Raw genomic sequence first — 27678 nt, 5'->3', positions numbered from 1 at the left:
GAATGAAATGTTAGTTTTTATCATGTGAAAGGAATTCTATTCCATATTAATTTGACATCCATATGCTTAAAATGTTATTGCTGAGAGTTAATCAGAATATGTGGGAAATTTTTTTTAAACTTTTGTACTAAGCAGCTTTTGTATGCAGTATTAACTCCGTGGGAAAATATTTTAGAGGAATTTAGTTATAAAGGTTATTGCTGCCAGATATGAATTAACAGTATTTAATAATTTAATTTTTTACCACAAATTAGAATAACATAATGTATTTGATCACTGAGTCCACATAAAGAATGTGTCTAGTTAATTTGTCCCCCAAAGTATACTTTCTAAAGGCTAAAATGATTTACATTGTCATTAAATGGTTCACAAAAGTGTTCATATTTTACTTTATAAGCATAGGATCAGGACAAATGAAACACAGTTCTCCCTGAATCAAGAAAAATGAATTAAAGACTGCCTATATTCTGCTTTTTTATTAGACTGTGAGTTTTCTTGAATCACAAGCCACCTTGTCTTGTGGCTGTTTCCAATGCACTTTATTCAGAACAGTTCAGATCAACACTTAATTTTTCTCCTTTTTTACCAAAAAAGAAATAAAAGAGATGAAAGGAGAAGACAGTATTAATGGCAGTGATCTTTTGCTAGAGCAGGAAGAGATTTCCTACACATACCAGAGTAAGCCGTGGTCACAGGAGGATACTGATCCTTCTTCCAGATTATGTGACTGTATGGTTCCCTGTTTCTGCCTCTTTCACATGGCTCTCAAAACGGTCTTTGAAAGTAGCCAGAGAAGGGAGTTTGAGGTGATGGAGACACTTGGACCACAGTTACTCTGAGGAGGAAGGTTTTTTATTTTGTTTCCTTTTTTATTTTATTTTTTTGTTGTTGATTCTTTTGTTTTAGTTTTTCTCTTGGCAAGTGCAATAAGTCCTTAATTCCATCGGTAGGTCTTAGAAATTGAAACTGTAAGCAAAACTATGTACAGCAGGTCCTCAAATAATGTCATTTCCTTCAATGTGCAGGTTTGTTATAGCGTTAATGAGAACAAAAGTTGTTTCATTATACAACTTCCTGCTTAAAGAAATCACGGTTTCCAAGAATCTGCTGACAACATTACATGAGGACTTACTGTGCTCATGTAAAACTGACCAGGCCCTTAGTGGCTGGTGAGCTTGGATATGTGACTGGAGAATCCACTTACAATGGGCGTGGTACCAAGATGCAGTGTGTATCCCGAGCGCCACCCATCTAGTAAACCCCATAAACCCTCAATACATATGTGAAGATAATACACTCCCTGCTACCTCAAGAAAATGGCACATGGATTCGATATCGTTCAGAGTGCTATATGTTTTTAGAAGGCATAAAATGTGAACTTTAGGGAATGGGAAAAAGTACTATAAGATTTTTCTGTAAAGTTGATTTTAGCAAACATCTTTTGCAGCTGTGTGGTCACTAACACTCTATATGCTGCTTCCAATGCTTTCGGAATCAGATCAACTTTATAAATCATACCATCATTCGTTTCAATTAAATATGTTCATAAAATAGAAATTCTGACAACTTATTCTCTTCTCATATCCAAAAGTTGTTTGAGACAAATAACTTTCTCTGGGTCGCAGGTGCATGATGTGGTATTTGTGCACATTGGCTGATGACTCACAATACCATAGTTAGCTTGTGCATTCAATTGAAAAGGTGCTACTTCTGCCTTAATAGCAAATTGATCTGTATTTATTACATCCACAGGAACATAGCGTGTCTAGGTAATCCACACAGTGCAGAGGGAAAATACTCAGATTGGAGTCACAAAATCAGGCGCCATGATTGACTCTATGATTTGGGAAAATCCTGGAAGTCAACTTTATCCCTGCAACTTGTAGTCAATACTGCCTTCCTTATTTATCCCTATTTACGTAGTAATCAAGAACCACTTCTCACTACCTCAGCCACCACCCCCTGTCAGGCCATCTTCATGGATCATCTGATCCCTGCAGTAGCCTAACACCTGGGCACTGTTGCTGCCTGCCGCCCCTGTGGCAACCCGTTCTCCATGCCATGTTCGGAGGCAGTCTTTGAAAGCCTGTCTCAGATCATGATGCTCCCAATATTTTCCCATCACACTTAAATTCCAACTTTCTTACCACAGCTTATGAATAAGCTGATTATATAATTTGTTTTCCCAAATGGAACCTTCTTAATAAGACAGAGTCTGCTTTACATAATCCAATGGGACTGGAGCAGTGGTTCACAACTGGGCTGGAGGAGATGGCGACTTTGCTCCTACAAGGGACATTTGGCACTGTCTGAACACGTTGTTGGTTGTCACAACTGGGAGGGGTGGGGACGCTGCTGGCATTAAGTGGGTACACTCGAAGGATGCTGCTGACGTTCTGCAAGGTATAAGTCAGCCCCACAACAAAGAATTATTTGGAGTCAACTGTCACTAGTTCTGAGTTGAGAAATTCTACAGACAAAACCCAGCAAATTGGGATGTATGGTCAGCTCTCCTTATAAGGGGCTCCATGACTTGCCCTCGCCCCACCCTCCGACCTCTGCTCCCACCTGATTCACTCTGCTCCAGCCTCAGGGCTCTGCATTTACTGTCCCTCTACCCACCACATCCACCCGCCTGGAATGTTCTTACCTTATGCCATGCCATGCATTCAGGTCTTTTCCTCAGAGGGACCTGGGAGATGCACTATCCTTGAAGTGGCAGTGCTTCTTCCTCATACGCTATCTGCTTAGCACCTTGATTTTCCCACATGATATTTAACACTACTAAACATCCCAGTGCAAGTTTGTTTATTTACATATTATTTATCTCCTTCCTAAGAATGTAAACTCCACGGGAGCAAGGGTTTTGCTTTATGGGCTGCTCTATGCCCAGTATCTAAAATGGAGCCTGAGTAGAATCTGAGCATCTGCAAAGAAACACATTTCTTTGTTTCTATAAATAGATTAAAGATCCACCTGGAGAAGCCTTTCTTGGGCTTGTGGAAAGAGAATATCACAAGATGAATCTCCTGCAAAGTAAAGAAGCCCAGACATCTGTGTTTTAATCTCACTCCAATGAAACCTACCAACCCGCGGACCTTTGCCTTCTGTCTCTAAGATATGCAAAAGCATGTTAAGAAGCAGGCCAGAGTAGGCTGCAAATTCTTTCTCTGAAATGGAAAATAAGCTGGCATGTGAGCAAAGAATCTGGAAAGATTATAGAAGTTTCTTGTGTTTTCCCCTTTCCCACACCATACAGAATACTTTACTTACAAGAAGAAGCAAATGGTGGACAAATAAATCCCCATTGGTGATTTGAATTTTTTCCTGTGAGTCACTAATACATGTCACTTGAACACAATGGTGAAAACACTGAGCATAGCAAGACTATTTTTCAAATGTCAACAGAATATTACAAATGATACAAGTATTTGCTATCTAAATAGCTGATGCGTCTCTTTCACTCTGATAATTGCCTTTTCCAGGTCAAACACTTCAGAGCTTTGCAAGAGCAGGCAAGGACCTACCTAGATCTCCTTTGCTCCATGTGTGACCTGTCAAATGCTTCAGTGAAAACCACAGCAAAAGACATTCAACAAACAGAGCAAACGGTAAGAAAATGAAAAATCACATTGAATTTGTTTGTTTTATTATATTCTCTTGCTTGAATATTTCATGTGAGATTGAAAGAAAATAGCTCTTGGCTTGTTCTTGCTGTATATAATGGTTCTACAGCCATTATAATAAATAGATATTTGAATTTCAGCTAACTCATAGAAAATCAAGCACATCCTGACATTGATGACATCAGATTGGGACTGAATCACTTAGTCCCCTTCATTCGCTGCCCATTAGAACCTTTCTTTTTTCTCCTCCTTAATGACTGTTCTCTCAATTTTCCTATTTTGTCACACCTTTTTTTGTTCTTTTCTCCTTTTCCACCTTTCTCTTTAAGCAATACTTAATATGAAAGGGGCTCTTGACCCTTTCTTTGTTATATCAAGGATGTCAAAGAGCATGCCATCTGTCACAATCCTTTTAGTTCATTGGTAAAGTGTGGTGTTCAGAAGGATTTTGAAACTGTCTGGGCTGTGATGAGCTAGCAGTACCGGCCCACACAGACAGATGGCAGCACTGGAGGTGTACATTCCCAGCTGCTGCCACTGCAGCCTTAAACTCTTCCATGAAAGACATTTGGGTTTGTTTGTTTGTTTGTTTCTTTATTTTGAGACACTCTGCCAACCAGTCTGGAGTGCAGTGGCGCTATCATCACTGACTGTGAAGCCTCAACCTCCCGGGCTCAGGTGATCCTCCCACCTCCGCCTCCCAAGTAGCTGGGACTATAGGCACACACCACCACACCCAGCTAATTTGTATACTTTCTGTAGAGACAGGGCTTCGCTGTGTTGCCCAGGCTGGTCTTGAACTCCTGGGCTCAAGCAATCCTCCCTCCTTGGCCTACCAAAGTGCTGGGATTACAGGCATGAGCCACCACCCCTGGCCCACATTTGAATTTAAAAGAAAATAAGACTTAGTTTTGGTATTTAATTTATTAAATATTCACAGAACAGTAAAATGATTCACAGGAAAAAAATGTCAAAATAATAAGGTTTTTCTCTTTAATATTATCAAAACAAATCTGTTTTTAAATCCTTACAAAAGATGATTTAACCCATTTATTTTATTTTATTTTATTTTGGAGAAAGAGTCTCACTCTGTTTCCCAGGCTGGAGCGCAGTGGCGCAATTTCGGCTCACTGCAACCTCCGCCTCCCACGTTCAAGCAATTCTTGTGCCTCAGCCTCCCGAGTAGCTGGGACTAGAGGCACACACCACCACGCCTGGCTACTTTTTGGTATTTTAGTAGAGAAAGGGTTTCACTATGTTGCCCAGGTGGGTCTTGAATTCCTGAGCTCAGGCAATCCGCCTGCCTTGGCCTCCCAAAGTGCTAGGATTACAGACATGAGCCACCGTTCCCAGCCAATATAACCCATTTATTTTTTACAGAAATGATTTATTGAAACAAATTACACAGCTTCAAAAACCAGTGAAGCAGATCTAAAGACATATCCAAAACATTTATAATTCAGCATGTTGTAAGATGGATGAACAAATGTGCAATAGAGAACAACAGAAGTCTTTTCTAGTTAACCTTAACACTAAATTCATGAGTCATACAGATGAATCTACTGAAATGCCCAATGCGAAAAACCATTAGAGCAGCTTTAGACCTAATACACTGATAAAACTTATTAGAGTTTCGCTGGGCGCAGTGGCTCACTCCTGTAATCCCAGCACTTTGGGAGGCCAAGGCTGGCGTATTACCTGAGGTTGGGAGTTCAAGATCAGCCTGACCAACGTAGAGAAACCTGTCTCTACTAAAAATACAAAATTAGTTGGGTGTGATGGCGCAAGCCTGTAATCCCAGCTACTCAGGAGGCTGAGGCAGGAGAATCACTTGAACCCGGGAGGCAGAGATTGCAGTGAGCTGAGATCGTGCCATTGCACTCCAGCCTGGGCGACAAGAGCGAAACTCCATCTCAAAAAAAAAAAAAAAAAAAACTTATTAGAGTTTCACAACACCGATTAAAACTATATAGCATAACTCGTAGGCATTTAAAGTCTTTAGGAACCCTAAATTTAAAAAAAAAAATCTGCTTTTCCTGAAGCAAATAAAGAAGTACTTTTTAAATTTATGTGTTTGTGTGTGTGAGTTTGTGTGTGTATGTGTGTGTCAAATGAGTGCACAGGCCAGCTGGAAAGTTCCATCTCTGATTCATTAACCATAAATGTTTCCATGTATGGTTGCTAACTTTTATCCCTCTGTTTTCTCAAGATTGAACAAAGGCTTATCCAGGCCCAGAACTTAACTCAGGGTTGGGAAGAGATCAAGCACCTGAAGGCTGATCTCTGGATTTACCTGCAAGATGCTGATCAGCAACTGCAGAACATGAAGAGGAGGCACTCTGAGCTGGAGCTGAATATTGCACAGAACATGGTTTCACAAGTTAAGGTGGGAATTAATTTGCCCCCCAAGGGAGATAAAAGAGGCCAACAGAGTAGAAAACTTGAAACGTGTTCAGTGTATTCACTTCAATATGCGTGAGTGTCTGTCAGTCCTTAGACATTAATACAACTCTTTAAGGCAGAGGTCCCCAACCCCCAGGTTATGGACCAGTATCAGTCCATGTCCTGTTAGGAACCTGGCCACACAGTGGGAGGTGAGCAAGCATTAATGCCTGAGCTCCACCTCCTGTCAGATCAGAGGCCACATCAGATTCTCATAGGAGCGCAAACCCTACTGTGAACTGCGCATGCAAGGGATCTAGGTTGCATGCTCCTTATGATAATCTAACTAATGTCTGATGATTTGAGGTGGAACAGCTTCATCCTGAAACCATCCCCCTCCAGCCCCATTCATGGAAAAATTGTCTTCCACAAAACCCATCCCAGGTGCCAAAAAGTTTGGGGACCGCTGCTTTAAGGAATAGCAAATCCGAACAAACTTCATTTGGTGCTAGGGAAAACAGATTATAAAGTAAACGTTCAAATATATTACTGAAGCTTCAGATGGCCACTTGCATCAGAAGACATTCATTCTCTATATTATTCCTGAAAAAAGCAGGTGTGATTTAGTCTACAGAGTAGACTGCTTAGTCAGAAGACTCTGTGACTAAGCAAACATGGAACATTATTCTTTTTTTAGATTTTCATCACCATATCATGCTACAGCTGTAGGACTGTAAGCTTATCAATTCCTTAATTATATATTTGAGCTATATGTAATTAATTTAAAGTATAATATAAATGCATTTGTATTACATATTTATATATAATTTAAATAATTTAAAATATATAGAAAATTGTGGCCAGGTGTGGTGGCTCATGCCTGTAATCCCAGCACTTTGGGAAGTTGAGATGGGCAGATCACTTGAGGCCAGGAGTTTGAGACCAGGCTGGCCAACATGGTGAGACCACATATCTACTAAAAATACAAAAATTAGCCTGCGTGGCACATGCCTATAATCCCAGCTACTTGGGATGCTGAGGCACGAGAATCATTTGCACTTGGGAAGCAGAGGTTGCAGTCAGCCATGATCATGCCACTGCACTCCAGCCTGGGCCACAGAGTGAGACTCTGTCTCAAAAAAAAAAAAAAAGAAGAAAGAAAATTATAAGTGTGTTAACTTGATTGGAAGTTGGGTCAGATTTTAAATAAACTTTAAGATTTTTTTCTCTGTGATTATGAGTCAATAATATATTGTCTACTGGAGTGCTGTCTGCAAGTACAGAAAAAAAAAAAGAATAGGGATCAGGATAATAAGATTTATTTTTTCTCAAAAGCATGAACTCTTCTTTAAAAAAATTTGTGAACCATCCTAGAAATTTAATTTTTTAAAATGTATTTTATAAGAAAAGTTTTATTATAAAAGGTGGGCGGATCACCTGAGGTCGGGAGTTTGAAACCAGCCTGACCAATATGGAGAAACCCTGTCTCTATTAAAAATACAAAATTAGCCGGGCATGGTGGTGCATGCTTGTAATCCCAGCTACTCGGGAGGCTGAGGCAGGAGAAGCACTTGAACCTGGAAGGCGGAGGTTGCGGTGAGCCGAGATCATGCCATTGCACTCCAGCCTGGGCAACAAGAGTGAACTCTGTCTCAAAAAAAAAAAAAAATACAGAAATGTCTTAAGAAGCAAATTTAAATCACAATCACTTATGATACTACCATTCAGAGATAATAAACAATGCTAATATTTTGCTGTATTTGTTTTAGATATACACATAATAAAAACATTCAAGATGATACTGTTGTTTTATTAACATTTTTTTTTTGAGACGGAGTCTCACTTTCTTGCCCAGGCTAGAGTGCAGTGGCGCGATCTCTGCTCACTGCAAGCTCCGCCTCCTGGGTTCACGCCATTCTCCTGCCTCAGCCTCCCGAGTAGCTGGGACCACAAGGCGCCCACCACCATGCCCGGCTAATTTTTTTGTATTTTTAGTAGAGACGGGGTTTCACTGTATTAGCCAGGATGGTCTCGATCTCCTGACCTCGTGATTCGCCCACCTCGGCCTCCCAAAGTGCTGGGATTACAGGCGTGAGCCACGGCACCTGGCCAGTTTTATTAACATTTTAATTGTGATTGAACCTTGCTTTAAGGACAAAATTTCATATATCAGTCAGGGGATTTAAGAGATTTTTTTTGGGTAGTGGAAGTAAATGGAAATGGGAGTGAGCAGTGGGAAAGTATGGAAGCCCATGAACCAACCCCTTGGAGGAAACACTATCCAAAGAAATGATCCTCTGGCCACATGTTGGGCTGTCAGAGATGGTATCTTAGAGGTTTCTTTTTGCTGTGTATGCAGGGAGTAGATGAATATAAACCATTGCCTTTCCACTTTGTGAATGTATCCAGCCTTCCCCAACTTTGTACATAGCACCACTGCCCACCTGGTGACCCGAGCTACTTTGCCTTGTCTGTTACATTTGAAAGGTTTCTGTCAGAGGCGTTCAAACCAGAGTGACTCCATCTTGATTAAGGGCTGGGTAAAATGAGGCTGAGACCTGCTGGGCTACATTCCCAGAAAGTTAGGCATTCTTAGTCACAGGATATTTAGTTAAGGGAACAGGTTAATAATGTTTACTGAACAGATCCAGAACTTGACAGACCCAGGACTTAGCAGACCTAGGAAATGTCTTAATGTCCCGATATCTTGAGAATAAAAGCACTCTTAGTTTAAGAATAAATTTTGAAAAACATGAACTCCTTAAAAATTCTTAGAAAACTAATGCCGCACTTCAAGGTAAGATAATGACTTTTTTCATTAATGACTGTAATGTTTCACATGTATTAGTTTTTCTTTATGCCTCTTGAAATAGTACAATAAAAGAATATACCACAGCTACCCTGAATCTTGCACACGTGGGAATTAACATTCATAAAGAGGTATGGTGATTTTTAGATTTTCTCTTTGTTTCCCATGACTTATTATACATTCTTCAGTTTTTTTCATATTAAGGAACTTAGAGTGTTTAAAGGTCTTATGTCTGTATCGCTCTCTATATTTATTTGGGGATTTCTTAACACATTACATATTTTTTGTTGCTGTTATCCTTTAGGATTTTGTTAAGAAACTACAGAGCAAACAGGCATCCGTAAACACCATAATAGAAAAGGTGAATAAGTTAACAAAGAAGGAGGAGTCACCTGAACACAAGGAAATAAATCATTTAAATGATCAGTGGCTCGATGTGTGCCATCAGTCTAACAACCTGTGCTTGCAAAGGGAAGAGGATCTTCAGAGAACAAGAGATTACCATGACTGTATGAATGTCGTTGAAGTGTTCCTAGAAAAATTTACTACAGAATGGGATAACTTGGCCAGGTAACAGAAATTCTCCCATGGGTCACCAAAATGCTAAGCCAGACATTTCTTAATATCTATAAAAATTTAAAATGTGCCCAGGTGCAGTGGCTCATGCCTGTAATCCCAGCACTTTAGGAGGCCGAGGCGGGTGGATTAGTTTAGGTCAGGAGTTCGAGACCAGCCTGGACAACATGGTGAAACCTCATTTCTACTAAAAATACAAAAATTAGCTGGGTGTGGTGGTGCATGCCTGTAATCCTAGCTACTTCAGAGGCTGAGGCAGGAGAATCACTTGAACCTGGGAGGAGGAGGCTGCAGTGAGCCAAGATTGCACCACTATACTCCAGCCTGGATGACAGAGCAAGATCCTGTCTCAAAAAACTAAAATAAAATGTCTTAGGTATAACATCTATTGTTTATTATTATTAATATTGGTAAGTAGAACATCATTATGAACCTAATGTTTTCACATGGATATAGAGTCATGGTTTTCCTAGCTTGATATTGATTTAACTAGTGGGTAAAAGAGAAATGTTTGAAAATGATACCATTTTCTCTGTGACCTCAAAGAATATTCTAAAAATATTTCTAATTTTGTTTAATTACAAGTTATGGGATATCATCTATGAATTCATGAAATGAATCCTTCTTGAACCTATATGCTCCCTAGGTTTCTTATCAAGTCTATAAGGTAATGAATGCATTCTGTGTAATTCAGTCAGGTTTTTTTCTTATAAGAGTCTAGAAATGAGTGAATAATCCAAATTCAGTTAATTTGTGTCTTTTGTGATTTTGTAGTGATTGAACCCCTCTTAGCTTTCTTCTTTGAAAAATAAGAATACACACACACATACTGGATCATCATATGAAACCATTCCATACTTTTGATCACCATAATTGTTAAAATCTACATTTCTTCTGCACCGATTTACTAGTTTAAGCAAAGAAAACTGCAAATATTGTTCTAGATATCATGAAATCATAGTGGGGATTTGGGGTTTTTTTGGTATACCATTTTCTGGTTTGTTTGCTTTTCTTTGATACTTAACATTTTACTGGTCTTTGGGATTAGTCCAGTAAATATTAACAACTCATATTTCTGGCTCACAGTAGGCCCCACAGACACCTGAGACTTAACATGTCCAAAACAGAACTCCTCATACTGCCTCCCAACCCTACCCTGCTTTTCATACTTCAGAACTGATCATTTAGTAAAGAAGACTACAAGATTCCATTTTTTGTGTGCTTCGTAGTCAAAGGGACGAGAATTCTTTACATTTCACACTTATTACTAAAGATTACTAACAATAAGCAAAAACTATCCAAGTACACAATTAAGTAGCCATTAGAGCTGTTGGTTATACCTTACAGATTGTACTACCTAGAACTATATTGTTTGTTGGACCCTCTTCACAAAAGAAAGCACATAAATCATGCATCATTTATTAATTTCTTTCAGTATCATTTTCTAGAGTACACTACATCAGTGCTTCTCACTGTTTAACATTACACAAACCATCCAAGGATCCTGTTACCATACAGATTCTGCTCAGTTTATAAAAGCCAGTGGAAGATAAAAGCATATTCTGATTTGATTGGAAGGCATTATCAGCCAGAAAGAAGTAGGCAACTTGATTTGATTCAACTTCTAGTATTGACTTCTGATGAGACTTGTATTCCATAGTTATAGCACTTCTGTCAACAAACCATGAATTGAACTACTCTCAATTATTCTAAGCTCAGAAGATCCACTTAAAGAAAATGGTGAAGTGTCAGCCAGGAGTAGTGGCTCATGCCTGTAATCCTAGCACTTTGGGAGGCTGAGGCAAGTGGATCACCTGAGGTCAGGAGTTAGAGACCAGCCTGACCAACATGGTGCAACCCTGTCTCTACTAAAAATACAAAATTAGCCGAGCATGGTGGCACATGCCTGTAATCTCAGCTACTTGGGAGGCTGAGGCAGGAGAATCACTTGAACCTGGGAGGCGGAGGTTGCCGTGAGCCGAGATCACAGCATTCATTGCACTCCAGCCTGGGAAACAAGAGCAAAACTCAGTCTCCAAAAAGAAAATGGTGAAGTGTAATTTAGCATAGTATGAACAAACATCGATATTGACTACAGCTAATTTGCTCTTATACCTTTCCATGTATTTTCAGATCTGATGCAGAGAGTACAGCTGTCCACCTGGAAGCTTTGAAAAAGTTAGCACTGGCATTGCAGGAGAGAAAGTATGCTATTGAAGATCTGAAAGATCAAAAGCAGAAAATGATAGAGCATCTGAATTTAGATGACAAGGAGTTAGTCAAAGAACAGACGAGTCATTTAGAGCAACGTTGGTTTCAGCTTGAGGACCTCATTAAAAGGAAAATCCAAGTGTCAGTCACCAACTTGGAGGAGTTAAATGTAGTGCAGTCCAGATTTCAGGAGCTAATGGAGTGGGCAGAAGAGCAACAACCCAACATCGCTGAGGCCGTTAAGCAGAGCCCTCCTCCAGATATGGCTCAGAATCTTCTCATGGATCACCTGGCCATCTGCAGTGAACTGGAGGCCAAGCAGATGCTCCTGAAATCGCTCATAAAGGACGCAGACAGGGTCATGGTAGATCTTGGTCTCAATGAGCGACAGGTCATCCAGAAGGCCCTCTCTGATGCACAAAGCCACGTGAATTGTCTCAGTGACTTAGTGGGCCAGCGAAGAAAGTACTTAAACAAAGCCTTGTCCGAGAAAACCCAGTTTCTCATGGCAGTGTTCCAGGCCACCAGCCAAATTCAGCAACATGAGCGAAAGATAATGTTCCGTGAACACATCTGTCTGTTACCAGATGATGTGAGCAAACAAGTCAAAACATGTAAGAGTGCACAAGCCAGCCTCAAGACTTACCAAAACGAAGTCACTGGACTTTGGGCCCAGGGTCGCGAACTGATGAAAGAAGTCACAGAGCAGGAAAAGAGTGAAGTGCTGGGGAAGCTTCAGGAATTGCAGAGTGTCTATGACAGTGTTTTACAAAAGTGCAGTCACCGGTTACAAGAACTAGAGAAGAATTTTGTTTCTAGGAAGCATTTTAAGGAAGATTTTGATAAAGCTTGCCACTGGCTAAAACAAGCAGATATTGTTACATTTCCTGAAATCAACCTAATGAATGAGAGTACTGAGCTTCATACACAACTGGCTAAATACCAACACATTCTTGAACAATCTCCAGAATATGAAAATCTTCTACTTACGCTGCAGAGAACTGGGCAGACCATATTACCATCGCTGAATGAAGTCGATCATTCCTACCTCAGTGAAAAGCTAAATGCTTTGCCCCAACAATTTAATGTAATTGTTGCCTTGGCTAAAGACAAGTTCTATAAAGTCCAGGAAGCAATTCTTGCTCGGAAGGAATATGCTTCCTTGATTGAGTTGACAACCCAGTCTCTGAGTGAACTTGAAGCCCAATTCTTGAGGATGAGCAAAGTTCCCACCGACCTGGCTGTTGAGGAGGCTCTTTCTCTGCAAGATGATTGCAGAGCCATTCTGGACGAGGTGGCAGGCCTTGGGGAGGCGGTGGATGAACTGAACCAGAAAAAAGAAGGTTTTCGCAGCACAGGTCAGCCTTGGCAGCCAGACAAGATGCTGCACCTTGTCACCTTATATCACAGGCTGAAGCGACAAACAGAACAGAGGGTTAGCTTATTAGAAGACACCACCAGTGCTTACCAAGAACACGAGAAGATGTGCCAACAGCTGGAAGGACAACTGAAGTCTGTGAAAGAGGAGCAGTCCAAGGTGAATGAGGAAACGCTGCCTGCAGAGGAGAAGCTCAAAATGTATCACTCCCTGGCAGGAAGTCTCCAGGACTCAGGGAGTCTCCTGAAACGAGTAACCATACATCTTGAAGATCTTGCCCCACACCTTGACCCCTTGGCTTATGAGAAAGCCAGGCATCAGATCCAGTCCTGGCAAGAGGAGTTAAAACTGTTGACTTCTGCCATTGGTGAGACGGTGACAGAATGTGAGAGCCGAATGGTGCAGAGTATAGACTTCCAGACTGAGATGAGTCGCTCCCTGGACTGGCTGAGGAGAGTGAAGGCAGAACTCAGTGGGCCGGTGTACTTAGACCTCAGCCTGCAGGACATCCAAGAGGAAATCAGAAAAATCCAAATTCATCAGGAAGAGGTCCAGTCCAGCTTGAGAATCATGAATGCGCTGAGTCACAAGGAAAAGGAGAAGTTCACAAAGGCCAAGGAGCTGATTTCTGCGGATTTAGAACACAGCCTCGCTGAGCTCTCAGAGCTGGATGGAGACATTCATGAAGCCTTACGCACCAGACAGGTGGGTATAATAGGACTTCACTTCTCTATTTTCCGCTCTGCTTATTTGTAAGCAGGTACAAGAAATTCGTTTGCTTGGTTGTAATTGCTTCTTTAAATATTTCTTTCTAAGTACTACACAGAAGCATCTTCAGCAGTGACTTAAATGGTTATTTTAATTGTTTTTTGTTTTGTTTTGTTTGGGTTTTTTTGAGACGAAAGCTCGCTCTGTTGCCCAGGCTGGAGTGCAGTGGTGCAATCTCGGCTTATTGCAACATCCGCCTCGTGGGTTCAAGTGATTCTCCTGCCCCAGCCTCCCGAGTAGCTGGGATTACAGGTGCCCGCCACCACACCCAGCTAATTTTTGTGTTTTTAGTAGAGACAGGGTTTCATTATGTTGGCCAGGCTGGTCTCAAACTCCTGACGTCAAGTGATCTGCCCGCCTTGGCCTCCCAAAGTGCTGGGATTATAGGCGGGAGCCACCGTGCCTGGCCAGGTGATTTTAATTGTTTATGTGCATGATATTCATTTTGTGTGGTTTCCATCTTGACTTCACTTTGCTTATAACAGTGATACCTCAGTGATTTCTCACCTTAAAAGAGATGATAAATTGTATTAGTAACATAATTAATATTATATATTAGTACATGGATAGTACAACTGATTAACAATGAATAATTAGTGCTGCCCTTTGTAAACAATGTGAAGGCTGGTATTTCTAAAATCAGTGCTAGATGAAGGGTCTAAATGGAGAGAGGCAGACAATGCAGCCCTGACCTTGCTAATAAGCCACATTTTTGTGGGGTATCCCATTAGTTGCCCCATCTCTTCACCCCTTCTGTGGGGATGAGGGCTGTCCTCCTGCTTCCCTGTAGCACAGCAGAAGAAAGACTAGAATACTCGTAATTACTTGACTTGGGGATAACAAAAAGAAATGGGGGCACATACAAAACTTCCCAGATTGGCCTAATTGCAGCTTGCTCTGGGGCTTGCAAGTTCTGTGCATTCAAAAATAAGAAGAGGGCCGGGCGCGGTGGCTCACACCTTTAATCCCAGCACTTTGGGAGGCTGAGGCGGGTGGATCACCTGAGGTTGGGAGTTTGAGACCAGCCTGACCAACATGGTGAAACCCTGTCTCTACTAAATACAAAAAAAAAAAAAAAATTAGCTGGGTTTGGTGATGCATGCCTGTAATCCTAGCTACTTGGAAGGCTGAGGCAGGAGAATCGCTTAAACCCAGGAGGCAGAGGTTGCAGTGAGCCGAGATCATGCCATTGCACTCCAGCCTAGGCAACAAGAGTGAAACTCTGTCTAAATAAATAAATAAATAAATAAATAAATAAATAAATAAATAAAATAAGAAGAGAAAAATAGTGCCTAGAGGATTACTTCCTTTAATTTCTGGGCCCATTTTCTCCATGTCTGTCTTTAGTCCCTGTGATTCTAGGAGATGTCAGCCAACCCTTTAGGTAAAGGATAGTTTTCATCAGGATAATACAGCAGTTACAGCGTGGGAGGAGGGCACACTGAGTTTTAATAGCAGCTATTTGATCCCAGGCAAATGACATCCTATAAGGCTCTGTCCCTCTTTGTATAAGAGAGATATTAATGATTCTTTTATTAGGTTTATCTTCTTAGCATTGGGTCTGACACGAAGTAACCTCAGATGAATCTTAGCTCTCATTTAACTATATTTTCTGCAGAGGTTAAGTAAGGTTAACACTTTAAATAGTAAAAATTTTTATATTGGATAAAATCATAATAAACTTCTTAAAATTCTGACTTTTTAAAGTAAAAACTATTTAGTACACTTTAACCTTTTCATGTTGATTCAAGGCTATTGTTTATAAAAATTTTAAACTATTTTTCTAGAGCTATTAGTATAAATAGAGATATAGAATCTAGAATGTACAGTAAGAACAGAAGTTACCAGAAATTTTCATTCTTGAAAAACATTTGTCAGGTAAGCTTACTTCTTTTGGTGAGTTTTGAACTAAAATCTTAAATCTACTAATATGTCTCTGCTTGTGCCATCTTGTCTTATTGACTATCTTGGTCCAAATAACTAAAGGTCATGGTTCCTGGGGCATTTCTTATTCCCTCCGCTGATTCTATGCTTTGCTGTCCCTGTTCTTTCCTTAATTGGTGCTTATCTTATGGGTACTTTCTCTACTTTTTCTATGCATCTTTGCTTTCACAGTCGCGGCTTATCTTGTCTAGTCATTGATGGCTGGTTAGAGTGTTTCTTTTCCTTCTGGAATTGAATAGACCAGCCTTCCAGACTTAAACTTTTCAACTTTTCTATTTTAGTCTCTATACAAGACTCACCGGTTACTATTTTGCTTCCAGAAATTACTCTGTGGCTCTGTGGTCTGGTAAATGCCAGTTTGGAAGTTTGATGTTGCTGTATTTCTTTTTTTTTCTTTTCTTTTCCTTTCCATATTTGTTTGTTTGTTTGTTTTTTGAGAGACAGAGTCTGGAGTGCAGTGAAATGATCTCAGCTCACTGCAACCTCTGCCTCTCAGGTTCAAGCAATTCTTGTGCCTCAACCTCCCAAGTAGCTGGGATTACAGGCATGCGCCACCACACTCAGCTAATTTTCGTATTTTTGGTAGAGACAGGGTTTCACCCTGTTAGCCAGGCTGGTTTCGAACTCCTGGCCTCAAGTCATCTGCCTCCCTCAGCCTCCCAAAGTGCTGAAATTACAGTCATGAACCACCACGCCTGGCTGTGTTGTTATACTTCTAACCAATGCAGACATTACTGCACTTTGGTAAACATTCAGTCTGCCACATATTACTAAGCATCATATTATTTCTTAGAGAGGGAAGTTTCAGAACTAGTCAAGATACTGACATAAATTTCTAACCCATTTCTGTCCTTATTATTTAATTTAATGGCAGTAATAAAATTATAACAAGAATAGCAGGAGGAAAAATCAAGGATAACGATGGATGGCACCACAAAAATATTCCACTAACTTATCAGTGCACTTACACACATACAACCATGAGACAGAGGACTGGAAAACAAATGAATGAATGAAACTCTTTCCTGCAAACATGTTGCAAAGGAGAGTTGATTATGTTTGCAATTGCTGTTTTTCAGGCTACCTTGACTGAAATATATAGCCAGTGCCAAAGGTATTATCAGGTATTTCAAGCAGCCAATGACTGGCTTGAGGACGCCCAAGAAATGTTACAGCTGGCAGGCAATGGCCTAGACGTGGAGAGTGCAGAGGAAAATCTCAAAAGCCACATGGAATTTTTCAGTACAGAGGATCAGTTCCACAGTAACCTGGAGGAGCTCCACAGCCTGGTAGCCACCCTGGACCCACTCATCAAGCCAACCGGCAAAGAAGATCTAGAACAGAAAATGGCTTCTCTGGAACTCAGAAGCCAGAGGATGAGCCAGGACTCTGGTGCCCAAGTGGATCTCTTGCAGAGGTATTTCGGGATGTTTTGTGTTTTATATTTCAGTGAAATGAATTTCCATACTGAAAGTAGTAATACATGAATGATATACATTAGCACGTAAATTCGTTTTTCCCTCTTAAGTATCATTAGACATACTGACACCAGAGCTTCGTGTAGAAATACGTGATTTCGTGCTACTTATCAGTTTCTGTTGGACTCTTTCAAGATGCACAGCTCAGTGGCACGATTACCAGAAAGCAAGGGAAGAGGTTATTGAATTGATGAATGATACAGAAAAGAAATTGTCTGAGTTTTCTTTGTTGAAGACTTCTTCTAGTCATGAAGCAGAAGAAAAATTGTCAGAACACAAGGTCAGAGTTTTGGGCTATTTAAAAAAAAATCCTTTTTCTATAATTGTAATGGGCCTTTGCAACATGATCAATAAATCTTCATTTCTACCTGGACTTTTTCAATATGATAAGGATGCATTTAACCACATTTTATACAAGTTTTAAGTTTATTAAATGCTATTACCTCCTAGGATTCCCACTGGAAATGCATAGCTAAGATTTTTTTAAAAAGATGTTCAGAGCAATTTGCTTCTGATAAGATGTGGCACTTAATAAATGTCAGTAATCTGTTGGTAACAGATTAAATAAAACTAAAAAATTAATAACTGAGTCTCCCTTTATCAGAGCAATATAAGGAAAAAATGTAACATACTAAAATATTGCATTTGGTTCACTTACATTTGTGCTGCTTTTTAAAAATGAAAAAATGTCATCTCAAGTAGCAAAATACACTTTTGTTTTTAATAAATAAATAATATTCACCTTACCTCTTTAAAAAGCTTTAAGACTAACACTGGTTAAAAAATAAACATAAAAGTAAGAGTACCTAGAGGAGAATAAATGTATGTAGAAACATTTCCTTTTGCAGGTAATTTTGGGCTTTATCAAGATCCATAGAACTTTAAAAAATTAAATTAATCTCTCCCTTGTCTCCTCTCTTCCGTCCTCCACCTCCAACCCTAGGCTTTAGTGTCAGTGGTTAACTCTTTCCATGAGAAGATTGTGGCCCTTGAGGAAAAAGCTTCACAACTGGAGAAAACCGGAAATGACGCCAGCAAAGCCACCCTGAGCAGGTCAATGACCACTGTCTGGCAGCGCTGGACACGCCTTCGAGCTGTGGCCCAGGACCAGGAGAAGATCCTGGAAGATGCAGTGGATGAGTGGACGGGCTTTAACAACAAGGTAGTTTCCACTGTCCATGGGCTCAGCTTTCTTTCCTCACTAATTATAATGTATTTTGAAACACAGTATTTTGCCCCTTTTTGAAGTCAGCCTTATGAAAGTAATAAAGGCTTTTTAAAATCTCTGTTTCAATGACATAAAAACTAAGTTATGAAACAAAGTACAAAATGCAATGTGCAGTTTAGTCCCAAGTCACAGTCAAATTATTTCAATGAGAAAAACCAAGCAATTAAATTTTGAAAGGAGAACAAGCCCATTTTACCCCATTTGCTTTCTTTTTTTTTTTTTTTTTTTTGAGATGGAGTCTTGCCCTGTCACCCAGGCTGCAGTGCAGTGGTGTGATCTCGGCTCACTGCAAGCTCCGCCTCCTGGGTTCATGCCATTCTCCTGCCTCAGCCTCCCAAGTAGCTGGGACTACAGGCGCCTGCCACCACGCCCGGCTAATTTTTTGTATTTTTACTAGAGACGAGGTTTCACCGTGTTAGCCAGGATGGTCTCAATCTCCTGACCTCATGATCCTCCCACCTTGGCCCCCTAAAGTGCTGGGATTACAGGCATGAGCCACCGCGCCTGGCCCATTTGCTTTCTTTACTGGCCTTGAAAAAGAAAAAGATACTTTTTCTTTACCATGAAACCTGAAAATGAGCAGAAATTTAACTCATTACCCCAATTGTATATTCAACGTTTTCCTTTTTGGAGTCTTGCTCTGTCGCCCAGGCTGGAGTGCAGTGGTGTGATCTCAGCTCACTGCAACCTCCACCACCTGAGTTCAAGCAATTCTCCTGCGTCACCCTCATGAGTAGCTGGGATTACAGGCACCCACCACCACACCCGGTTAATTTTTGTATTTTCAGTAGAGACGGGGTTTCTCCATGTTTGTCAGGCTGGTCTCAAACTCCTTACCTCAGGTGATATGCCTGTCTTGGCCTCCAAAAGTGCTGGGATTACAGGCGCGAGCCACCACATGCCTGGCCACTTTTTCCATCTTTTAAAGGTTTAATGTTTTAAGCTATTATCTTCCTTTATGAGTTAAAGGCACTCATTTATGTTAACTTAGATATTGGAAAGAGTATTTTGTTCGCTTAGTTTTTTTTTTTTTAAAAAAAGCTTTTTCTGTATTAAGTATAGTCTCTGATTGTCCTAATATTATTTTGAGATTAAAGCTTTAAACCCAGAGGTATAGAGATGATATCTCCGTTCATGTTAAGAAGGTTGCTCAGGTTCCAGTTTCCTAAAATGTGGAATTTATACCATCGTCTTTAATTGGCTTCATACACTAGTGTGTGGCTTTTATGGGAGTTACCCTATTTTTTTCAGTTTATTTATTATCGAACTTCATAGTATGTACGTTTGTCATCAGGTTAAAAAGGCCACTGAAATGATTGATCAGCTGCAAGATAAGTTACCTGGAAGTTCAGCAGAGAAAGCGTCGAAAGCAGAACTCTTAACTCTTCTTGAATACCACGACACGTTCGTTCTGGAGCTGGAGCAGCAACAGTCGGCCTTGGGCATGCTGCGGCAGCAAGCCCTGAGCATGCTCCAGGATGGAGCCGCCCCAACCCCTGGGGGAGAGCCGCCGCTAATGCAGGAAATCACCGCCATGCAAGATCGGTGCCTGAAGTAATTAAGCACCTACTTTCATTCTTTTGTTTGTTTGTTTTTGAGAGGGAGTCTCGCTCTGTCGCCTAGGCTGGAGTGCAGTGGCGCGATCTCGGCTCACTGCAAGCTCCGCCTCCCGGGTTCACGCCATTCTCTGGCCTCAGCCTCTGTGAGTAGCTGGGACTACAGACGCCCGCCACCACGCCCGGCTAATTTTTTGTATTTTTAGTAGAGGCGGCGTTTCACCGTGGTCTTGATCTCCTGACTCGGCCTCCCAAAGTGCTGGGATTACAAGCGTGAGCCACAGCGCCCAGCCCCTAGTTTCATTCTGTTACTAAACTTGGCCTTGACCCAAAGGGATAAGTAGTACTTCAGTATGAAGGTGCTCCTTCACACCACCTTGCAAGTGTGGGGATCTGTTCCCATCACCCTTACTTTTCGGTTTCCTTAACTCTTCAATCATTTGTCTGACAAATACATATCTGATAGTGCTTAGAGATACGATGATGAACCATACAGACTCAGTATCTACCTTCATGCCGTTTACAGTCAAGCAGCAGGGATAGGCAGCTAAGGCAGCCTTTCAGTCAAGAGTGAAAAGGGAGCTGAGGGAATCTGAAGCAGAGACAAGCAGCCGAGGAGAGTAGTCAAAGAAGGCATCCCTTCAGAAGGAGAATTGAAGCAGAAGCCTGAGCAGGCTGGAGCTAGGCATTGAGTTTTGCAGACAGAGAAATTACATGTAAGAAAGGAATAAACATGTCACTTTCAAGGAGCTCCTTCGGTGATGCGGGGAGAGGAAGGGTGATTCAAGAGAAATAAAGCATGAGAGGGAAACAATTGAGAGCTATTAAGAACTTAGATTTGATAAAGCTTGAGAACTCACTGGCTATTTGGGGTGACAGGCATATAGGAGCAAAGATGACACCACAGTCCAGGTAAATAATAGCCATTGAGTAGCAGTTAATTTAGTAGGAAGAGCAAGTTAAGCTTGATCTATAACCAGCCCTGATTCACTTCTTGGGCCAGAGAAAAAATATTCATTGATAATTTAATTTCTACATTTACAAATATTACCTCATTCGTGTCCTTGCATTTCACCTCTTTCCCTTATAGGTGATGTCAGGGTAACCTAACACTTTTTAAAATCTTACCAAATTTACACTAACTCAAATAAAGACTTGAAATTTGGACATTATTAACATGATTAATTATGACCTTTCCAAAGCTTGATTTTTTTCTTTAAAGACTACTTTCTAATAGATAGCCATATATATTCCAATTATACATTACTTTTAAAGCTACCATCTTAGGAGATTTACAAAGAGGAAGTAAATAATGAAATAATCTCCAGGCTACCTTAGATAGGAAATTAATTGCAATTTAGTGGCATGTGAGACAGTCAACTCTCCATTTTTCAAGGATAAATTACTCACTTTATATGACATTTATGCATGAACTGAAGTGTTATTTGACAGTGTTGAGAAAGTGTCTTTACTTTCAAAAAAGATATTAGGTTTCCCATTTCTATGTATGTATAGGATAAAATGTTGTCAAGTATTAGGGGGTTCCTTTCACTTCACATCACTTCTGTTTTATCCCTGTAATGTTTCTGAAGCATGCAGGAGAAAGTGAAGACTAATGGAAAGTTGGTGAAGCAAGAGCTGAAGGACAGAGAAATGGTGGAGACTCAGATCAATTCTGTGAAATGTTGGGTTCAGGAAACAAAAGAATATTTAGGGAATCCAACAATAGAAATAGACGCTCAACTTGAAGAACTTCAGGTACAAAAAAATCTCCTCATTCCCTTTACTCATCATTTAAAAAACAATTGCCCGGATTTTAATTGGACATACTTGTTTATATTTATTGAATATTGAATTAAAAAATTTCAGAAGTGTGTTATATAAAAGATATTTAGTATTACTTCATGGGATTTTCCTTTGTTTTTTAAAGTGAACATACTTTACATTCAGAGACAAGAGTGTTGTATTATTTTATTTCTCTAATTCCACACTTAATTATATGTTGGTGAAAAATATACAGCCTTGTCTATAACAGTCCCCTTAGAAGGTTCCCAGAAATTTCTTATTTTGATCTTTTCTTCAGATTCTCCTAACAGAAGCCACAAATCACCGACAGAACATTGAAAAAATGGCAGAAGAACAGAAGGATAAGTACTTGGGTCTTTATACCATATTACCTTCTGAACTCTCCCTTCAGTTGGCTGAAGTGGCATTGGATCTAAAGATCCGTGATCAGGTAAACCTATGATCAAGAAAGAGCGTCTTTCCATTTTGTTTATAGGGTCAGTCCTCTTGTGTGAGAGTTCTTGATTTTCACAATCATGTCTTCTTGGAGACAGAGTTAAAAAAAAATTGATGGCTATAAAACAATAATATTAAATTAGAGGTCTTTTTCATAGGCAAGATGGTCATAGATATGACCAATAATGCCATCCAATTAAAGATAATTTTTCTGCTTCCCCTCACCTTTAAAAAAATGACTTAAAGAAACAAAAAGTAAGATGTATTTCATGTGTTCGACAAATATTTAGTGAATGCCCAGAGTGTGCCAGGGACTCTTCCAGCTGTTATTTTATTTCAGCTGTGCAACAAAATGTCAGTTAAGTAGGTGAAGATGTTGGAGGAAAGGGAAAAATCAAAGTAAGAAAAATAAGATCAATGCAGGGAGGAAGTTATTTCCTAAAATGCATGCAGGTGGGTCTCCTAAGGTTGCTAGAGAAGAGCCATTATTTTAACCCTAGCTTCTAAACACCCAAGGAAAGGAGTAAAAAGAAACAATCTTGTCTATAACTCTACAAAACAAATATTTTTGTTTCTTTAAGAAGAAATGCATAGTCCTTTTTGGTGTTGAGACCAGAGCGAGATTTCTGTCTCTGGTCTCATGAAGAGCACAATTTCATGTAGTGAAAATAGGCTCAAATAACATCTGTATGGAAATATAACAGATTTTTCAGATACTCGGTGGCTTAATGCTAAAGCTATTAAAGTTTAATGAAACCATTCTATATGAGACAAAGAGAAGACATACTACAATTCTAAACTGCTACATGAAATAGAAAGTAATATCCCATTGTACGAACTGTAAAATTCATACAGTTGTGCTCTACTTTTGGCATCTTCAATGTATGATGCAAAGTGTTTTAAAAATCTCATCAAAATCCAATCCTACTGCATCATGACTTTGACCTAAACTACTAATATATGCTATTTACTATTTTAAGTATTTAATTGATATATTTGGCTTTTCTTCTTAGACATTGGAAGATCTATTGGGAAGGATGACTTGGCAAGTTCATGGTCTTTTTATATTTTTGAGACAGAGTCTCGCTCTGTCCCCCAGGCTAGAGTGCAGTGAAACAATCTCAGCTTACTGCCACTTCCTCCTCCTGGGTTCAAGCAGTTCTCGTGCCTCAGCCTCCCAAGTAGCTGGGATTCCAGGCATGCACCACCACACCCAGCTAATTTTTTGTATTTTTAGTAAAAAGGACAAGGTTTTACCGTGTTGGCCAGCCTGGTCTCAAACTCCTGGCCTCAAGTGAGCTGCCTGCCTCAGCCTCCCAAAGTGCTGGGATTACAGGTGTATGCCTCTGTGCACAGCCATGGTTTGCTTTTGTTTTCTTTAGTTAAAATTTAAGCTTTTCTCTGGATTAATTTTCCTATCATAGACTTATTCATGTGTATTTCATTTAGTTTGACACTCAAAATAATGAAGGCCAAAACACACCATCAACACTCTTTTAATTGTGTGTTTTCTCCCTACTAAAGAGGTTTTTTTAAAGACCTTTAACTATATAAAGAAACGTTTCTTCTCTTTAACGTCTTTTCTTCAGCATTTTATTCTAAGCAACAGTGTGAATGTTTGTTATCAAATCAAACCAAAGTCATTGGAAATTTGTAAACGCTAACTCTTTTTTCACCTTCCTTTCCATTGGATGTGCTTAATGCTTTGTTGGCATACTATAGAGCTGTGGTTGGAAAGTTACAAAAAGAGTTAACAGATCATTAGGAGTCATTTATTAAAAGGTGCTTGGAAACAAATCAGTGTGCCTCCAACTGTTCGGGAGGATTTTCTGTCTTATGAAGAAAAAGGCTTAGAGGAGTTTGTGTGCTCAAGGTCATTACATTAATTAATGGAGAAGATAGGATTCAAACTCAGCTGTCTACACAACCATCTATCATGAATATTCTGTAAATATTTAATAAGTGAATTTCTCTACACACATTGCTTGTATCTTTGCTGGAACACAAGGAGTGCAGTAAATACTTAAAGGTAGTGAAGTCAGGGAAAGCCAGGGGAGCTTGTAACTAACTGCACATCGCTGGTGTGACCAAGTGTATCAGTGCCAAAGCAGTTAAAATGTGTCTTGTCAACATCATTTGAGATTTTTAGTATCTATTATCCACTTTTAACCATGGCTTGTTTTGCTGTTCTTACTGATTTTTTAGATCCAAGACAAAATAAAAGAAGTTGAGCAGAGCAAGGCCACGAGCCAGGAACTCAGCCGGCAAATTCAGAAGATAGCTAAAGACCTCACAACTATTCTAACTAAGCTGAAAGCGAAGACAGATAATTTAGTTCAAGCTAAAACTGACCAAAAGGTAAGAAGCAGAATTTTAAAGGGTGCTACTGAATGAATTAAATAGTTTTTGGAGTCAGTTTTACTTGGGGATATAGCATAAAAACCTTTTAGGAACCTTTTTTAAAACCAAATAGTAACAGCAGGCGGTAAATAAATTTTATAACTGAAGCAACACAGATCCTCTTACATAATTGATCATTATAATTGAACAGTATTAATAAATATGCCTGCATGAGTGTGTAAGAAAGAAGACTGTCAAAGGACTAAGTGATGATTTAGGAATACAAGTGTATAAATTCCAAACTGAATTGTGTCCTTGGTAGCTAAATCTGTGTTCTTCCTCTGTTGATGAGTTCAGGGACTCTAATCCTTTTTGGGTGGGGCAGAAGGAAAATGTTAGCCTTCTCACTCAGCCTCATAGGAAATAAACACCAGGATTACAACATATCCTGCTCTGCCTTTCCAACCGAAGAAACAAAAATGACCTGATCATAGTAGAACTATAGTAGAATTATTCATTATAATATTTGGCTTTGACAAAAATCAGTCTGATCTCGGAAAACCTGGAGAAATTTATTTTCTGTACTCTAATGTTCTTTCATTTTGATGACTATCAAGGTGCTGGGAGAGGAATTAGATGGCTGTAATTCAAAGTTAATGGAACTAGATGCAGCAGTACAGAAATTCTCGGAACAGAATGGCCAACTGGGTAAGCCACTGGCCAAGAAGATAGGAAAACTGACTGAACTTCACCAGCAGACCATTAGACAAGCTGAGAATCGGCTCTCCAAGCTCAATCAGGTATGTGTTCCGGGCCAGAAATCTAAGGGAGAAACTTCCATGTTCTGCTTTCCTCTTTTGAAAATAAATAAACATAAATAAAAAGATAAAATGGACAATGAGAGAATAGTTTAGGTGTAGCTTATTTCATGCTACACTTGTGTTCCTAAGACTTAGGTGTAAACCAGCACTTATTTTATATCCAGCCATATGATAAAGTCACTGACAAAGGTGGTCCTACAAATGGACTTTGGAGTGAATATTTTGTGAAACGGAGAAGTATTTTGTAAAATGAATATTCACCCATTAACATGTTTTATTAAATCAGTTTGGGGTGAATTCAAGTACTTTTAAGTAAGCTACATATATATCAGCTTACGTTGACTTAATAGGTTCAGATTACACGTCTGTAATAATTGTTGCATATAGACTAGACTTTTGAAATCGATTAATATAATCAGGGACAAGTTAAAACCAGGAGTTGGTAACCCATTAATTATAGTTTGAAACTTTGCCTGCTATAATCCCCGCTTGCCACCTCCTTACCCAGGGGAGGGTGAAGGAAGGGATAGAGGAAGGCCTGGCATGGTGGCTCATACCTATAATCCCAGTACTTTGGGAGGCTGAGGCAGAAGGCTCACTTGAGCCTAGGAGTTTGAGACCAGCCTGAGCAACATGGTGAAACCTACAAAAGATTCAAAAATTTAGCAGGGCATTGTGGCACGTGCCTGTGGTCCCAGCTACGTGGGAGGCTGAGGTGGGAGGCTGAGTCCGTAAGATTGAGGCTGCAATTAACCATGATCCTGCTACTGCACTCCAGCCTGGGTGACAGTAAGACCTTGGCTGAAAAAAAAAAAAAGAAAAAAGAAAGAAAGAAAAAGAGGAATAGTTCAATCATATTAAGAACTTGAGCTTTATCCTAAGGTCACTGAGAAACCTTTGACAGATTTTCAACAGGGAAACGATTTTTTGATACCATTGAATATCATAGATATTATAACAATCAACCCCTAAGACTGTTGTGTCCAAAGAGAGAGAAGACTGATTTATAGCTCAAGAAACTGAGTTTACATTTGTTACCTTAATGTTACTGGTTTTTCAGGCAGCATCACATTTAGAAGAATACAATGAAATACTTGAATTAATTCTGAAGTGGATTGAAAAAGCTAAAGTCTTGGCTCATGGAACTATTGCATGGAATTCTGCAAGCCAGCTTCGGGAACAATATATTTTGCATCAGGTAACCTTAGGAAAAATAATCTTTAAAAAGTAACCAAGGGCAATTTGATTTAACTGGGTAGACTGACACAACACTTAGAGGGCTGTGATGTAAAATTTTTGGAGCTACCAGATAAAAAGAATGCTAAGGTTGTTCAGTAGTTAGTAGTTAGTTCATTAATGCTGAGTTGTTCAGTAGTTAGACAGAAAGGAGCTTCTCATGAAATTTCATGCAATTGAATAAAAAAATATCCCTGATCTTCCCTAAACCTACCTTACACCAAGACCCAAACCAATCAATCTTGTAGAACTCATTTTCTGTAGCTTCTTTGAAATAATTATTTGCAGGGATCTGGTGGGAAATTCTTTCCCGTGAAGAGATGCAATGAAGTGTGGAAAGATTCTAGACTCCACATTCAGACTGGTGGGAAAACCAAGCTCCGCCGTGCAGTGTCGTGTGATTTGGAGCAGAATGCTTTGCCTCTCTGAATTCTGTCTTCTCGTCATTTGTATGAAGATATAAATAATATTGGTATTTCAGACTTATCATGAGATCAAATGGTTTAAGGTACATACGTGCAAACATCTACCTGGCACAGGCAGGTGCTCAGTGGGACGTCTCCTGCCTCCTCCCTCAGCCCTCACCCAGGCCTGTCATCTGGCCTTCCACAGGAAGTCAGGCAGCCCAGAGCAAGCCATGGGTCCACATCACATGCTGGCTATGTTACTTCATTTCCTCTGAAGTTACATGAGAAAAATGTTCCTTTTCTCTCAGTCACGTCATCCAGGAAATTATTTCATCCTTTTGTAACTTAAGCTTAAATTAGACACAGATAGTTAATAGGCTAGTTATCTTATAATAAAATATAGGGTGACTTGTATAGGAGTTACATGGGTATCCTCAAGTATTCTAGATTTTTCTCTCTTACATTATTTATGTATCCTTGTGGCCTTTAAATGAATCCCCGTTCCATTCTTGTTTATAGGGTTCTAGATCAAAGCCTCATTTTTCCCTTTTTGGAATGCTTTAACAGCTCCTGATTTTTCCCTATATTCACAGTCTTTCTTCTCTGATCAATCTTGCGTATTCTTCCCACAATGTCTTTCTTAAGCAACTCTAATCTTTTGCTTTAAGATATGCTTA

General features: G+C 39.8%; 1 protein-coding gene across 10 annotated transcripts in view; it reads left to right on the top strand.

The window, feature by feature from the left end:
* Positions 1 to 27678, top strand: part of SYNE1 (spectrin repeat containing nuclear envelope protein 1) — a 528347-nt gene that overhangs the window by 294166 nt on the left and 206503 nt on the right. For all 10 annotated transcript variants that reach the window (XM_063632191.1, XM_063632173.1, XM_055267440.2 and 7 more), the window contains 13 exons: positions 3486 to 3611; positions 5836 to 6012; positions 9122 to 9387; positions 11527 to 13687; positions 16774 to 17111; positions 17308 to 17452; positions 18116 to 18334; positions 19695 to 19954; positions 21549 to 21714; positions 22040 to 22192; positions 24403 to 24555; positions 25155 to 25337; positions 26419 to 26556. In XM_063632191.1, the coding sequence (XP_063488261.1) occupies positions 3486 to 3611; positions 5836 to 6012; positions 9122 to 9387; positions 11527 to 13687; positions 16774 to 17111; positions 17308 to 17452; positions 18116 to 18334; positions 19695 to 19954; positions 21549 to 21714; positions 22040 to 22192; positions 24403 to 24555; positions 25155 to 25337; positions 26419 to 26556 (4485 nt within the window). The remainder of the gene's footprint in view (positions 1 to 3485; positions 3612 to 5835; positions 6013 to 9121; positions 9388 to 11526; positions 13688 to 16773; positions 17112 to 17307; positions 17453 to 18115; positions 18335 to 19694; positions 19955 to 21548; positions 21715 to 22039; positions 22193 to 24402; positions 24556 to 25154; positions 25338 to 26418; positions 26557 to 27678) is intronic.

Source organism: Symphalangus syndactylus, chromosome 2 (genome assembly GCF_028878055.3).
Source record: "Symphalangus syndactylus isolate Jambi chromosome 2, NHGRI_mSymSyn1-v2.1_pri, whole genome shotgun sequence".
NCBI lineage: Eukaryota > Metazoa > Chordata > Mammalia > Primates > Hylobatidae > Symphalangus > Symphalangus syndactylus.
The sequence above is the reverse complement of the archived record's forward strand: the minus strand, read 5'-3'. Positions and strand labels throughout refer to the sequence as shown.